This window comes from Macaca fascicularis, chromosome 16 (genome assembly GCF_037993035.2).
Source record: "Macaca fascicularis isolate 582-1 chromosome 16, T2T-MFA8v1.1".
Taxonomy (NCBI): Eukaryota; Metazoa; Chordata; class Mammalia; order Primates; family Cercopithecidae; genus Macaca; species Macaca fascicularis.
In genome coordinates, this window is record NC_088390.1 from 89,405,107 (window position 1) to 89,422,112 (window position 17,006).

At 54.3% G+C, this 17,006-nt stretch overlaps 1 protein-coding gene across 50 annotated transcripts in view; it reads right to left on the minus strand.

Annotated features, from left to right (window-relative positions):
* B3GNTL1 (UDP-GlcNAc:betaGal beta-1,3-N-acetylglucosaminyltransferase like 1) overlaps positions 1-17,006 on the minus strand; it is a 144,438-nt gene that overhangs the window by 28,747 nt on the left and 98,685 nt on the right. For 34 of the 50 annotated variants that reach the window (XR_012426391.1, XM_074021131.1, XM_074021129.1 and 31 more), the window contains one exon: positions 2,960-3,055. The exons of the other annotated variants lie outside the window; for them this stretch is intronic. Coding sequence is in view for 33 of the 34 variants with exons in the window: in XM_074021131.1 (XP_073877232.1) it covers positions 2,960-3,055 (96 nt within the window). In the remaining variant the exon portion in view is untranslated. The remainder of the gene's footprint in view (positions 1-2,959; positions 3,056-17,006) is intronic. 50 annotated transcript variants of the gene reach the window in all.

Sequence of the window (17,006 nt, forward strand, 5' to 3'; positions counted from 1 at the left end):
CTCCAGCCATGGCCCCATCACAGCTCTAATCCCTGAGCCCCAGGCCCTGGCCCCTAGCCCTGATCCCTGGTCCTGATCCCTGGTCCCCAGCCCTGATCCCTGGTCTCTGGTCCTGATCCCTGGTCCCCAGCCCTGATCCCTGGCCTCTGGTCCTGATCCCTGGTCTCTGGTCCTGATCCCTGGTCCCTCGTCCTGATCCATGGTCTCTGGTCCTGATCCCTGGTCCCTCGTCCTGATCCATGGTCTCTGGTCCTGATCCCTGGTCCCCAGCCCTAATCCCTGGTCTCTGGTCCTGATCCCTGGTCTCTGGTCCTGATCCCTGGTCCCTCGTCCTGATCCATGGTCTCTGGTCCTGATCCCTGGTCCCCAGCCCTAATCCCTGGTCTCTGGTCCTGATCCCTGCTCTCTGGTCCTGATCCCTGGTCCCTGGTCCTGATCTCTCGCCCCTAGTCCTGACCCCTGGCCCTGATCCCTGGCCCCTGGCCCTGGTCCCTGGCCCCTGGCCCTGATCCCTGACCCCTGGCCCTGGTCCCTGACCCCTGGCCCTGATCCCTGGTCCCTGGCTCTGATTGCTGATCCCTGGCCCTGATCCCTGACCCCTGGCTCTGATCCTTGGTCCCTGGCCCTGATCCCTGGTCCCTGGCTCTGATCGCTGATCCCTGGTCCCTGGCCCTGATCCCTGACCCCTGGCCCTGATCCCTGACCCCTGGCCCTGATCCCTGGTCCCCGGCCCTGACCGCTGATCCCTGGCTCTGATCCCTGGCCCCTGGCCCTGATCGCTGATCCCTGCCTGGTCCTGCTCTCTGGTCTCAGAACAAGGGAGGGATGGGCTTTTCCTTGAGGAGCTCCCCATCCAGGCTGCGGCCTCATGCACTTCTGAATCCTGAGGCTGCTCGGCCACAGTTTAAGGATGATAAGATCCTGAAATCAGGCCGGATGTGGTGGCTCCTGCCTATGATCCCAGTGCTTTAGGAGGCTGAGGCGAGCGGATCACTTGAGGCCAGGAGTTTGAGACCAGCCTGGCCAACATGGTGAAACCCCGTCTCTACTAAAAATACAAAAATTAGCCGGGCGTGGTGGTGTGTGCCTGTAATCCCAGCCACTCGGGAGGCTGAGGCAGGAGAATCGCTTGAACCCAGGAGGCAGAGGCTGCAGGGAGCTAACACCACTGCACTCCAGCCTGGGAGACAGAGAGACTCTGTCTCAAAAAAAAAAAAAAATCCTTAAATCAGTGTTTCCCATGGAGCATCTTCTGTTAACCATTTCCCACACGGCTTCCTGCCGGCCCCATGGAACATCTTTTGTTAACCATTTCCCACACGGCTTCCTGCCGGCCCCAGCGACGGCCGCGCTTCCTGGCCGCACCTGCTTGGGGCTACACCCACCGCCATCGGTGTCCCGGAGATTAACTATGGGGAGCTGCAGGCTGAGCGCCTGCCCCACCCGGGAAAACACGGCTCTGCCCTGTCTGCACCCCAGAGACCTGGACCATGAGGGACACCCAGGCCAGGGTCCGAGGTAGCGGGGCAGTGGGGACCCTGGTGTGGCCAGGCCCACGTGAGGCTCCATGTGGCCCCTGTGAGCTGCTGAGCGCCTGACCCTGTTGTCCCGATGAGGACGCCGAGGCCCAGGGCAGGACAGACGAACCTGGTCCCTGTCACAAGAGTAGGAGGTGGAGGCCAAATCTCAGTCACTGGCCTGGGGTCTCTGGACCCCCAGGAACCCTGTGCCAGGACCCTCCACTGGTCTCTGTGTCCAGTCTCCCTGCAACTAGAGACCAGCATGGGCAAACGTGGCCAGCTCTCTGCTGGTGACACGCCAGCCCTGGGCTCCTCAGTCCCCACAGGGAGGCAGAGGCTAGAGCCGGCCCGGTCTGGACGTGGACGCTTTCAGGCGCACCCTGACAGGGAGGACGGGCAACATGGATGCCTGCAGGTGCACCCCCACGGGGAGGATGGGGACATGGACTCCTGCAGGTGCACCCTGGAGGGGAGGACGGGGACATGGACGCCTGCAGATGCACCCCCACGGGGAGGACAGGGACATGGACTCCTGCAGATGCACCCCCACGGGGAGGACGGGGACATGGACTCCTGCAGGTGCACCCTGGAGGGGAGGACGGGGACATGGACGCCTGCAGATGCACCCCCACGGGGAGGACAGGGACATGGACTCCTGCAGATGCACCCCCACGGGGAGGACGGGGACATGGATGCCTGCAGATGCACCCCCACGGGGAGGACGGGGACATGGACTCCTGCAGATGCACCCCCACGGGGAGGACGGGGACATGGACTCCTGCAGATGCACCCCCACGGGGAGGACGGGGACATGGATGCCTGCAGATGCACCCCCACGGGGAGGACGGGGACATGGACTCCTGCAGATGTACCCCCACGGGGAGGACGGGGACATGGACTCCTGCAGATGCACCCCCACGGGGAGGACGGGGACATGGACTCCTGCAGATGCACCCCCACGGGGAGGACGGGGACATGGATGCCTGCAGATGCACCCCCACGGGGAGGACAGGGACATGGACTCCTGCAGATGTACCCCCACGGGGAGGACGGGGACATGGACTCCTGCAGATGCACCCCCACGGGGAGGACGGGGACACGGATGCCTGCAGGTGCACCCTGGTGAGGAGAATGGGCTCCTCTTCTTCCTCTATCGTCCCAGAGACAGCTCTGCAAACAGCTTCCGTGTTCTGTGCTTTCCCACACATAGCTTTTAAACCAGGATGGTCACCTGGAGCCGCTGCAGGTCAGGTGCAGATGCTCGGGGCGTCCACAGCCTTCACGCAGAAACCCCCTGCTTTCAGCAAAACAACTGAGATGCTGGCGGGTGCCAGGAGGGGCATGGCAGAGCGGAGGGTGGCCAGTGTGCGGAGCCCACACACAGAGGACAGGGCCCCAAGCCCGGGGGAGGGACCCGATTCCCGCCTCTCGGCCCTTACCTGACCTCCCTCGTCAAAGGGGCCCACGTGGGAAAACCATGCCCGCGAACAGAACCAGGTGGGCATGATCACCGTTGGACCATTTGCGGTGAAAACCTAGGAGCAATTAACGTTGACAGAGTTAGCAGAAAAGAACAGCTTGTCACAAACAATCTACAGTTTATTTCCACAAAGTGTCACGAGACAGTGACAGACGAATCCGTGTCCCTTCTCCATAGGGACAGGGGCTCAAGGGGCTTCATGACAGAGCTGACGTGTCTGGGCCCCACGGCTGAGAGATGAGGGGAGGAGGCAAGGGGAGACCAGCGGCCAAACCCAGTCCCACCTGCAGGCCTCACTCCCGAGCTCACTGGCTGTGCCTCACCAAAAGGACTCCTCTCTGCTTCTGATAGACGGAAAAGTTTTCTGTGGAAATCCAAAGTAAACATGCTCCTTTTAATCAGGAGAAAACCATGAAATAGCATAAAAGGATACGGAGAATAATGAGATAACTTGGATGAAACACACAAGTCCTAGAAAGATGTAAACCATGAAAACTGACTCAAAAAGAAATAGAAAATATGAATCACTAATAAGCGGCAAGAGAAGACCCCACAAAGAAAAGCCCAGCGCCAGACGGCTTCCCTGAACCCTACCAAATGTGCAAAGAATTAATACCAATCCTTCAAACTCTTCCAAAAGTAGAGGTGGAGGGAACGCTTCCCAGACGATTCTGAGGCCACCAATACCCTGACGCTAAAGCCAGACAAAATCCTACAAGAAAACAACAGGCCGATATCCCTTGTAAATACAGAGGCAAACGAAAAAACCCCAGCAAACGGACTCCATCCTAGAGAAAGGACCCACCACGGCTGAGTGGACTCACCTCGTGACTGTAAACATGGGTCAACATACGAAAATCAGCGGAATCCACCAACCACATTAATGCAATGAAGGTCCAAACCCACATGATCATCTCAATAAATTCAGAAAAACCACCATTCCATGATAACACTATCAACTCTGGGATAGAAGGGAGCTTCCTTCACCCGATGAAGGGCACTTACAAAATCCCCACAACCAAGGTCACACTTCAGTGGTAAATACCGAAAGCTTCCCCTAAGGTCAGGGACAAGAACATCTCACCACTTGTACTCTACACCGTGCTGGGGGTTCTCGCCGGAGCGGCTTGGCAAGAAAGCAAAACAAACGATATCCAGCTGGGAAAGGAGGCAGCCAAACCGTGCCTGTGCACAGACGGCACATGCTCCCGTGAGTGGGAAACCCGGGGTAATACAGATAATACACACACTTACACACACGCACACACACACAGACACGCACACATGCACTCACACACACACACACGCACACAGACACGCACACATGCACTCACGCACACACGCAAAGACACGCACACATGCACTCACATTCACATGCACACAGACATGCACACATGCACTCACGCACACACACACGCACACACACACAGACACGCACACATGCACTCACATTCACATGCACACACACAGACACGCACACATGCACTCACGCACACACACACACAGACACGCACACATGCACTCACGCACACACACAGACACGCACACATGCACTCACATTCACATGCACACACACAGACACGCACACATGCACTCACGCACACACACACGCACACACAGACACGCACACATGCACTCACATTCACATGCACACACACACACGCACATATGCACACAGGCACACAGACGCATGCTTTCGCACACGTACACACACATGCACTCACACACGTGCACACACGCACACATGCACAGACGTACACACATGCACTCACGTACACACACACACGCACTCACACATGCAGACATGCACACATGCACTCACACACTTGCCCACATGCACACACTCATTCTCACACACGCACACACACAAACACATGCAGTCAGACGCACACATGCACTCACACACTTGCCCACACGCATATTCTCACACATGCACACACACATACACGTGCAGATGCACACACACATTTGCACTCACAGACATTGCACACACATGTACTCATACACACTTGCCCACACACATTTTCACACATATGCACACACTACACAGATGCATGTACACACATGCACTCACACACGACATCTCACATGCATCTCACACATTCTCACACATGCACACACATACATGCAGTCACGAACGTACTTACATGCACTCATCCACTTGTGGCACACTCTCACAGACACGCATACATACGCACTCAGACACACTCACATACACACTCTCACAGACACGCATACATACGCACTCAGACACACTCGCACACACACTCACAGACACGCATACATACGCACTCAGACACACTCGCACACACACTCTCACAGACACGCATACATACGCACTCAGACACACTCGCACACACACTCTCACAGACACGCATACATACGCACTCAGACACACTCGCACACACACTCTCACATGCACAGGCTTTGTTTCATTTCAGATCATTTGTATTTCTGTATCTTCAAGTTCACTACGTTTTTCTTCTGTAATGTCTAATTTACTGTTAATTCCATTCTGTGTATTTCTTATCGCAGACATGGTAGATTTCATCTCTATTAGTTTCATCTGAGTCTTTTTCATATCTCCATTTATCTACATAAAATGTTCAATTTTTCCTCAATCTTTCTGAACATATAGAATATAGTGTTTTAATATACGTGTCTGCCAAACACTTGTTAGGATTAACACAAATTTAAAATGTTTTTCATTATAGGTTGCATTTTCCATCTTCTTTGCGTGTCTGACTTATTCATTTTTATTGCAAGGCAGACATTGTGAGTTTTATCTTGTTTCTGCTGGGTATTTTTTGTGTCATATAAACATTCTTGAACTTTGTCCGGGGACACAGTCACTTGGAAACAGTCTGTTCCTTTTGGTTCTTCCTCCCAGCATCTGCCAGGTCAGGCTGGAGCATCATTTGGTCCAGGGCTGACTGCTCCCAGTCCCCTGCATTCACACCCAGTGCCTGCGGACTGTGAGGGTCTCAGCACAGTGGAGCTCTGGGCGCTGTCCCTCTTATCTTTTCAGGTGCTTCTTTTCCTGGCCTCAGGCAGTTTCTTCACACACTGGTGAGTACTGGGTTTTAGGAGGTGGTGCCTCCGTTTTCCCCTCTGGGATCTTTCTGCCTCTGTCGGGGTGGGAGGCTGTCAGCTACATGGTCCTTCATTACCCTAACGTGACTTAGAGACGAGACACTGTGCAATGCCTTGGGCTTCTTTTTAATTACTTGAAAGGGGAAAAACATAGATTTGAAAAGTGACAAAAAGAGAACAGAGAAAAAAATTACGGAATAAAAGTTTAAAAACCTTCATAATGAAAGGAGAAACCACTAAGGCAGGAATACAAATTAAAATCAAGACTCCTTGTTCCTCTTGTTTCTATTTTTTAATTTTTGTGGGTACACGATAGGTGTAATCGTTAAGAGTCACTGATTCTTAAACTCACTTTTCCTCGAAGAAAGGAAATCTTCCCAAACATTTTTTGGAACTGTGCTGGAATCCTCTGTAAAGGGGCGGGAGTGAAGTTAAACTGTCACGAATTCTACAGGGAAAAAAAGGCCAGGAGTTTTCCATTTAATGTCACACATATCCGGTGACTTCCTGTCTGGACAGAGCTACGAAGCAGAAGGCACCAAAACACGCCAGTGGCCACGACGGTCAGCTCACCCCACCCCGGTGAACCTCGGGCCCGACGTGGCCCCAGCCTGTGGAAAAGCCAAGCTCTGCACGCGCTGTACTGAGTGCTGCCTCGTCCCCGCCCGTGAGCCGCGGGCTCGGTGCTCCTGCTGGCTTTCCACAGCCACACTCTGCTTACCGAGCGGGTCCTCACCCTTACTGTGCGTCTGATCCCTGTGAGGCCTGCGGCTCCATCGAGGTGCCTGACCCGTGCTCAGTGATGCTCTGGACCACTACCCAGGATGTGGTGAGATCCTTAGCAACCGTGTTAAGAGTTCTGGGGAGAAAGATCACCACAAAATGCAGCGCAGAACTAAACAGAAGAGCTAAAACTATAAAACTCTAGAAGAAAACATACGGGGAAAACGTCCTGACATTGGATTTGGCAATGATTTCTTAGATGTCACAAAAGTACAGGTAACAACAACAACAACAAAAACAACTGGATAAACAGGAGTATACCAAAATTTAAAACTTCTGTGCATCAAAGGACACATTAAAAAGACTGAAAAAGTAGTCCACGGAATGAAAGAAAATATTCGCAAACCATATATCTGATAGAGGTTAATATCTAGAATATATAAAGAACTCCTATAGTTCAACAACAAAAAGCAGCCCAATTATAAACATGGGCAAAAGACTTGAACAGACATTTCTCTAAATAAGATATACAAATGGGCAATAAGTACCCACAGAGACACTGAACGTCACTAATGATTAGGGAACCGTAAATCGAAACCACAGCAAGATACCACTTACGTCCATTCGGAGGCTACTATCAAAAAAACAGAAAGCAACACCTGTGCGTGAGGACGTGGAGAAACGGGAACCCTCACGTGTTGCTGGTGGGAATGCAACACGGCATAACTGCGATAGGAAAACAGTGTGGTGGCTCCTCAAACAATTGCACATAGAATTACCATAGGATCCGGCAATTCTGCTTCTGGGTGTGTGACCCCAAAAAGTGAAAGCAGGGTCTCCAAGAGCTCTTCATACACCCACATTCCCGGCAGCATCATTCACAGTAGCCAAGGGGAGGAAGCAGCCCCAGCATCTGCTGACAAATGAATAAACAAAGTGTGGTCTCTTCAGCCTCCAAAGGGAAGGAAGATCTGACACTTGCTAGGACAGGGATGAACCCCACGGACACTTGCCGAGCGACGTACGGACCCTGAGGATGCCGTGCTGACGTATGGACCCCGAGGACACCGTGCCAACATATGGACCCCAAGGACGCCGTGCCGAGCGACGTACGGACCCCGAGGACGCCGTGCCGAGCGACGTACGGACCCAAGGACGCCGTGCCGAGTGACGTACGGACCCTGAGGACGCCGTGCCGAGTGATGTACGGACCCCAAGGATGCCCTGCCGAGTGATGTATGAAGCCCGAGGACGCCGTGCCGAGCGACGTATGAAGCCTGAGGAGACTGTGCTGAGTGAAATTCGCCGTCACACAGATGCAAATGCTGCATAATGCCACTTCTATGAGGTCCCTAGAGTCGTCACATTCACAGAGAGTGGAGGCCTCCCGGGGCTGGAGGGAGGGAGACAGGGCTTCATGGGGACAGTTTCAGCCTGGGACGATGAGAAAGTTCTGGATAGCAGTGGTGTGTACACAATAATGTACATGTACTTAACGTCACTGAACTGTACGCTCAAAATGGTTCAGATGGTACATTTTATTCTATGTGTATTTTATCATCGAAAATAAAAATAATTTAAAAAATGCCAACAGCAGTTGTGGTACTAACCTCAACCCATCCCCCCAGGACCTTCCCAGGAGACCCCCACTCTCCTCCGCTGCCCCGAACAGCAGTCTGTGTCCTGTCCAGCCATGAAGAAGCTTGACCTTGCCCAGTAGTTGACGGCCACTGTGGGGAGCCCCTCAGCCACCCAGACCCCGTCTTTGGGCCTCCCTGGGAGCACGAAGGGGAGCTGCACCCTCCGGTGGCCAAGCCCAGGTCCTTCCCATGTGGTCTCTGAGGAGCAGGGGTCCCCGGCTTGACTCTCCTTCCCCTGGAACCCCGGGCCTCCCGTCTGCCACCGCCCCACACCCCCTGTGTTCTCTCCAGAGCCAGGAGCTCTGGGTGTACAGAGACAGTGTCTCCTTAGCCCTCAGAAACCAGCACAAGCTCACACCTTGTAGGGGCTCAATCAGTGTCTGTGGAGTGAACAGCAAACACAATACCATCTACGCCAATGTCACCCACACGCGCTTCAGCCCTAGAACATCCTGATGTGTCCAGAGCCCCTGTGAGTTTGATTTTAGAATGAGGGGCTCTCGTCAGGCCAGGGGCCAATAGATAACAAATGACCGGGTTCTACTAGATTCCGAAAGTGCCAGTAGAAGAGCACACAAGAGACAGGCTGGAAAAATAAACACAGACACAAAAATTAAACGATTAACCCAGCAATTCCACTCCCAGGCATTAGAAGCGAACACACACGTCCACAGACGCCTTGCATGTGACTACTCAGAGCAGCCAGAAATAAGAAACCAAAGTCCACTGGCCAGAGGCGGGCACAGGGCAGGGGCGCACTCGTGCCACGGGACACCAGGGAGCAGCCGACGGATGAGGCAGCAGTGCCGGGGACCCCCAAAAACACGCCAGACAGAAGCAGCTGGGCACGCAGGAAACAGACGCCACAATGGCACGAGACAATGAACAGAGTCTGTCTTGCCTCACAAAAGACACAGTTGTGAGGCAGAAAATTCTAAAGAGCCAAAAAAAAAAAAAAAAAAACCCAAAAAACCAAAACCAAAAACAAAAAAAAACTACTAGATATCAGCAGCTTTAGCCAGTCTGCAGGATACAAAGTGAATACGTAAAAGTTGGCTGTATTTCTACAAACAAGCAACCAACAATTGGAAATTGAAATGTGTAACCCTGGGCCGGGCATGGTGACTCATGCCTGGGTCCTTACCATGTGGTCTCTGAGAAGCCGGGGTCTCCGGCTTGACCCTCCTTCCCCTGGAACCCCGGGCCTCCCGTCTGCCACCGCCCCCACACTCTCCTGTGTTCTCTCCACAGCCAGGAGCTCTGCACTTTGGGAGGCTGAGGCGGGCAGATCACCTGAGGTCAGGAGTTTGAGACCAGCCTGGCCAACATGGCAAAACCCGTCTCTACTAAAAATACAAAAACAAACCAGCTAGGCGTGGTGGCAGCACCCTTAATCACAGCTACTTGGGAGGCGAAGTCAGGAAGTTTCAGTGAGCCAAGATTGTGCCATTGCACTCCAGCCTGGGCAACAGAGTGACACTCAGTCTCAAAAAAAAAAAAAAGAGAGAGAGAAAAAAAAGAAATTTATAACCTAACAGCTTCAAACCACAGGATGCACTTAGGGTCAAATTTAACAAAGTACACATAAGATCTGAAAATAATACCGCGGAGAAAAATTAAACTTAAAATACCAAATGCATGGGTTGGAAGATTCCATCTTGTTATGATGAAATTGTTTCCCAAATTATCTCTAAATTCAACGTTATCTCAGTGAAATTCCCAAAAGAATTTTTAATAGAATCGACAGGTGATTTTTTTTCTTTTTTTAGAAACAGTCTTGCTCTGTCGTCCAAACAGGTGCAGCGGTGCGATCATCACTGAGCAGGGGTGCAGCGGTGCGATCATCACTGAGCAGGGGTGCAGCGGTGCGATCATCACTGAGCAGGGGTGCAGCGGTGCGATCATCACTGAGCAGGGGTGCAGCGGTGCGATCATCACTGAGCAGGGGTGCAGCGGTGCGATCATCACTGAGCAGGGGTGCAGCGGTGGGATCATCACTGAGCAGGGGTGCAGCGGTGGGATCATCACTGAGCAGGGGTGCAGCGGTGCGATCATCACTGAGCAGGGGTGCAGCGGTGCGATCATCATTGAGCAGGGGTGCAGCGGTGCGATCATCATTGAACAGGGGTGCAGTGCTGCGATCATCGCTCACTGCAGCCTTGACCTCCTCAAGCAATCCTCCTGTGTCAGCCTCCCAGGTAGCTGGGACCACAGGCGTGTGCCACCACACCTGGCTAATTTTTACTTTTTTTTTTCTTATTGCATAGAGAAGGGGTCTCACTATGCTGCCCAGGCTGATCTCAAACTCCTGGCCTCAAGCGATCCTCCCACCTGAGCCTCCCAAGTAGCTGGGATGACAGGTGCACACCACAATGCTTGGCCATTTTTCTACATTTCTTTTGTAGAGATGGGGTCTCACTGTGCTGCTCAGGCTGGTCTTAAACTCCTGGCCTCAAGTGATCCTCCCAGCTCAGCCTCCCAAAGTGCTGGGATCACAGGTGTGAGCCACCATGCCTGGCTCCACAGAAGATTCTAAAATGTATACGGAAACACAAAGGACTTAGAAGAACCAAAACAATTTTGAAAACCATGAATGAAGTTGGAGAAGTTTCATGACTAGATTTCAAGATTTACTACAAAGCTGTGGTAATCAAGGTTGATTGGTATCGGCTTATGGGCAGACACAGATAAACGGAACAGAACAGAGAGCAGAAGCAGAGCCGCCTGGCTGGGGTTTGATGTTTGCTGAAGATGTCAGGGGCGTCGGTGGGGGAAATGAGAGATGGCACTGGACCCACTGATGTCCTTACAAACAACGGCCCTCAACCCTTGCCTCGGGCTCCAAACGCAAACTCCCAACCTCAGACCGGACCTCAGTGAGCTGAACACAAAAGAGGCCACGAGCTCATCCAGGGAGAACATTCGTGATTACGGGGTGGGCAGAAGTTTCTCAGGTAACACAAGAGGCTCAAATCAGCAGAAGAAACGGATAAACCAGATGCCGCCAAAGCCAAATCTTTGGTTCTTTGAAAGATCCTGCAGAGAAAATGAAGAGATAATCCAGGCTGGGAGAAGCATTTGCAATACGTGCATTTCACTGAGGACGTACGTTCAGCAAACACTAAGAACCCTCAGCACCCATTAAGAAGACAGGCAATGGGTTAAAAATGGGCGAGAGGTTGAAACCACTTCCTCAAACGTAAACGATTAGGTCGTGAAAACAGGTTCTACGTGACTGGTCATCGGTGAAATGAGCTTTCGGCAGGAAAGTCCACCCAACAACCTCATCTTAACTTTGCATCTACAAAGACCTTGTTTCCAAATAACGCCACGTTCTGAGGTTGGGGGTGAGGACACCAACATATCTTTTAGGGGGGACACCATTGAACCCATGACATTTTCACTCACTAGCACTTTAATCTTCTTTCTTGGGTGGCTAAGGTGGTGACGTTTCCACATCACCGACACTGAGATTACGCCAGCGTCTGCGTACGTCCCTGGAAGTGCTGTGTGTGTGAGCACGCACGTCGGGTGGAGAAACAATGGCTGAGAACCTCGTCTCACTGTAGATCCCTTTAAAGCCCAAAGGCTTTCTGCTTCTTGTCCATCCTGAGGAAGCCGGCTGGCTAAGACGGGCCCACGTCAGCACCGTGGTCTGGGCTGATGTGCCCCCAGGAAACGTGGCAATGTTTGGAGACGTTCTGGGCTGTCACACTGTGGGGGTGGGGGTGGGGGTGCTACGTGCATCTGGTTGTAGATTCCAGAGATGGAGAAGTAAAATTCTAACTGCAGTGAAATACCACTGCACCCTCCAGGACTGTTACGATTTTAAAAACTGAAAAAACTGCACAGTGACTCACACCTACAATCCCAGTCCTTTGGGAGGCTGAGGCGGGAGAATTGCTTGAGCCCAGGACTATGAGACCAGCCTGGGCAACTCTACAAAGAAGAAGAATGATAAATTAGCTGGGCATGGTGACGCTCGCCTGTAGGCCCAGCCACTCAGGAGGCTGAGGCAGGAGGGTCCTTTGAGCTCCAGGAGTCAAGGCTGCAGTGAGCTGTGATTGCACCACGGCACTCGCTCCAGCTTGGGCGACAGAGGGAGACCCTGTCTCTTAAAATATAAAAAGTAAAAATAAAAATAAACACTGACAACACCAAGTAAAAATCTCACATCATGCTGAAGGGAAGGAAAATGCAGAACCACTTTGCAGACCAGAGCAGGTTCTCAGAGCTAAACGCAGGCTTCCACGCAGCCAGCCGTTCCCGGCCTGGACATCCACCCAAGAAAAACGCAGACACGTCCGTCCAGCACCGTCCGTGTGTGTTCACGGCAGCTCCATGCACAGCAGCCCCAGACTGTCCATCAGCAGTGAACGGAGAAGCCCTGTGGTGCCCGTACCGTGAGTCCAGTGGAGTCCTCACCAGCAACCCACGGAACAAACTGCCGGTCAGGGCAGCACAGATGTCCGTCGGCAACAGTGAAGGGAGGCAGTCACGCGTGCACACGGTGTGACTCCACTTACAGGAAATCCAAAAAAGTGGGAATTCTAACCTAACCTGTAGGGACCGACGTCACATCTGTGGGCACCTAAGGCTGGGGGTGCCTGGGCCTGACGGCAAAGGCATAGCCTTAAAATTTGTTTTGTTGGCCGGGCGCGGTGGCTCATGTCTGTAATGCCAGCACTTTCGGAGGCCGAGGCAGGCGGATCACCTGAGGTCAGGAGTTCGAGACCAGCCTGGCCAACAGGGAGAAACCCCGTCTCTACTAAAACTACAAAATTAGCCAGGCGCGGTGGCTCACATCTGTAATCCCAGCACTTTGGGAGGCTGAGGTTGGCGGATCACCTGAGGTCAGGAGTTCGAGACCAGCCGGGCCAACATGGTGAAATCCCATCTCTATAGAAAATATAAAAATTGGTCGGGCGCAGTGGCAGGTGCCTGTAGTCCCAGCTACTTGGGAGGCTGAGGCTGGAGAATCACTTGAACCCGGGAGGTGGAGCTTGTAGCGAGTTGAGATTGTGCCATTGCACTCCAGCCTGGGTGACAGAGCGAAACTTCGTCTCAAACAAAACAAAACAAAACAAAAAACAAAAAAGAAAAGAAAATTTATGTTGTTCTGTTTTGAGACAGAGTCTCGCTCTGTCGCCCAGGCTGGAGTGCAGTGACTCAATCTCTACTCACTGCAACTGCAGCCTCAGCCTCCCGAGTAGCTGGGACCACAGGTGTTCACCACCACGCCCGGCTGGTTCTTGTATTTTTAGTAGAGACAGGGTTTCACTATGTTGCCCAGGCTGCTCTTGAACTCCTGGCCTCAAGTGATCCACCTGCCTCAGTCTCCCGAAGTGTTGGGATTACAGGCGTCAGCCGCTGCCCTGGCCTAAATAAAAATTTTAAAGCCCAGTGGCAGTTTGCACCTCGCCTGAGGCCAGGAGTTTGAGGCTAGTGTGCTGTGCTGACACCAGCCTGGGCAACGCAGCAAGACCCCATCTTTTAATAAATATATATTTTTTATGCAGAGTCTTGCTGTTACCCAGGCTGGAGTGCAGTGGCGTGATCACAGCTCACTGCAGCCTCCACCTCTGCGGCTCAAGCGCTCCTCCTGCCTCAGTCTCCCGAGAAGATGGGACTACAGGTGAGGCCCAGCACAACTTGCTAATTTTTGTATTTTTTGTTGAGATGGGGTTTCGCCGTGTCGCCCAGGCTGGTCTTGAACTCCTGAGCTCAAGCGATCCACCCACCTTGGCCTCCCAAAGCTGTGGGACTTTGGGCGTGAGTCACCGTGCCTGGCCAAAAATTAAAAAAAAAATCTTTGCTATCACCAAGGAAACTCTCGGAATGAACGTTTTAAAATGAAATGACGCAGTTCTATGGGATCATTTCGAGCATCCTACATTTTGCACATCAAAGCTCTGGTGCCTCTGCGCTGGGACGGGCGGGTGCCTGCCAGACGGGTGGCCCCCTGGGACGTCAGGAAGAGCCCTGAGGGGGTCCTGGAAGCCAGGCCAGCCAAGGCCACAGCACCCGGTGCCAGTTCCAGGCAGGGGGCTTGGCATGTCAGTGGGTACCACACCGGCCGGAGGCCCCTGAGAGGCTGCTGTTCCCAGCAAACGTGAAACATCTGCCCGGACAAACACAGCCTTCCCTCAACCTCAGAAAAACGGAGTTCGCGGTTACAAAGCAACAATGTAGCTTCCTGTTCTCAACTTCTGCTTGCCAAAAAGTCCAGAGGTGATTTCTGGCAGGTTTACTCTGCAGCCGGACACCTGGAGCTTCCGCCGTTTGCACGGTGGTGAGGCCGACCTGAGAAACCAAACCCAGGTCCTCTACGCCCAGTGTGGCCGGTGACGCGAGGCTTCTGCGCCCAGTGTGGCCGGTGACGCGAGGCCTCTACGCCCAGTGTGGCCGCGACGTGAGACCCCTGCGCCCAGTGTGGCTGTGATGTGAGGCCTCTGTGCTGAGTGTGGCCGTGACACAAGACCCCTGAGCCCAGTGTGGCCGTGATGTGAGGCCCCTGCGCCCAGTGTGGGTGGTGACGCGAGACCCGTGCCCAGTGTGGCCGTGACGTGAGGCCTCTGCGCCCAGTGTGACCGTGACGTGAGGCCCCTGCGCCCAGTGTGGCCGTGACGTGAGGCCCCTGCGCCCAGTGTGGCCGTGCCCTGGTCACATGTGGCCGAAGCCCCCAAGACATGGCAGGTCCTCACTGAGGTGGGCTGTGTGTGGGGAATGCACATGGCATTCTGGAGACTTGGGATAAAACAAGAATGTAAAATGTCACTGACAGGACATTTGCCTCACGGTTCTGGTTGGGGGAATGTCCAAGACTGGGCAGCTGCCTTTGAGAAGGCCTCAGGCTGCTTTAACCCGGGGTGGAGAGCGGAAGGGGTGTGGTGTGTGCAGAGAGCACGTGGCAAGGGAGGATGCAGGACAGAAACCGAGGCAGTGGGTCCGTGCCACAGCCCGGCCTCGTGGGGCGCCGTGCGTTCCCGCGAGGGCTCACCCAGCGCGGCGGGAGGTGTTCATCTGTGCACGAGGGGTCCCCTCGAGACCCCAGCACCTCCCACACGGCCACGCTGGGGTCAAACTTCAACGTTTCTTGGGGACAAACTACCGCAATTACACCCAGGCCGGTCTGTGCTCACGGGACACGTCTACTGGACAAACGACGCATCTGTCTGCAAACAACTCAATCCATTCTTCAGTGAGAACGACCCAGAAACAAGGGCACAAGGACGTGACAGACACGGCGAGGACAGAGCGGGGACGCGGGCTCCGCCGGCTCCGGGGAGGGGCTCGGTCAGCAGAGGGCACCAGGGGCTGCGCCTGGACCGCCAGGCGCCCGGCGAGTCCTCCAGGCACGGGCAAGCGCCGGGGTGGGGGCAGCTCCATGGCGGCGACTGGGGCCTCCGAGTGGGAAACCAAGTGAGGACCAGCAGAAACGAAGGCTGGGAAGGAGGCGTGGGGGCTACGCTGCCCACCGTCCTGACCACACCACACTCCAGGGGCCAGAAGGACCTAGGGCTGTGGGAGGAAGGGGCTGGAGAGTTCTGGAACCCTCCCCTGAAGGAGGGGGCCCTGTGTCATGCACGGCACAGAGCTCTGACGCCTTCGTGTGCTCCCGCAGCCGCCGGCGTGGGCAGGGCCACGTGCACAGCCTTGGGGCCACCGCCCACTCACAGGCCCAGGCCTGGGGGTCACACCAGACAGAAAATGGAAGCACAGACACTGCACCGAGACCAAAGGAACTGAAAGGAGAAAACGGCAAATCCACAATGAAAGCTGGAGACGCCTTGATGGTCTGTTAATAGGAGGACACGGAGCAGATAGGACCCTGAAGATTTAAAACACCTGTGACCATCTGGATACACCTGCCAGTCGCAGAAGACCCAACCCAAGCGGCAGAACAGCCGTTCTCGTCCAGGGAGTGCGGCCCAGTCCGGCAGACACACCACCCGAGGGGCCTGCCCAGTGGCCCAGGCCCCGGGGAAGCGAGGCTCAGGGAATTCACCGTGAACAGGTCCTGCCCACACCCGACCGTGCCAGGCCTGCGATGACCACGGTGTGAACTCGCACTGTGGGCAGACGGCTCACGGCTGGGCTTGCAGGTGTCTGAGAGCAGGACCCCAGCCCCCTTCCCCAGCCCCGTACCAGCTTCTGCTGACCACCCTCCATGGCGTCAAACACCCTGGCCAGGCCTGTGTGCTTCCCTCCGAAGCCAGAACAGAAAGGGCCACGATCAGGGACCCTCTGAAGGTGTTTGCGGGGCTCGGCAACCCCACGGAGCTGACTTCCCAAAGTGTCTGCAGCCAAACCGAGCCACCCTGTTGACTCAAAAACTGTGCTTTCGTTAGAGGAAGTGACACCTGAGGAAAGAGCGATCCGCACTTTAAAACATCACCGGCAGACACAGGCCGGCCGAATGTGAATCACTCTGTGGCAGGACGTGATGCAGGGCCGGGGGATGACCCGAGACACTCTGGTGTCAATCACATGCCAGTGGCTACAGGGCCCTGGTTGGCGCAGCCCGGCCAGCACCGCGTCCCCGCACGC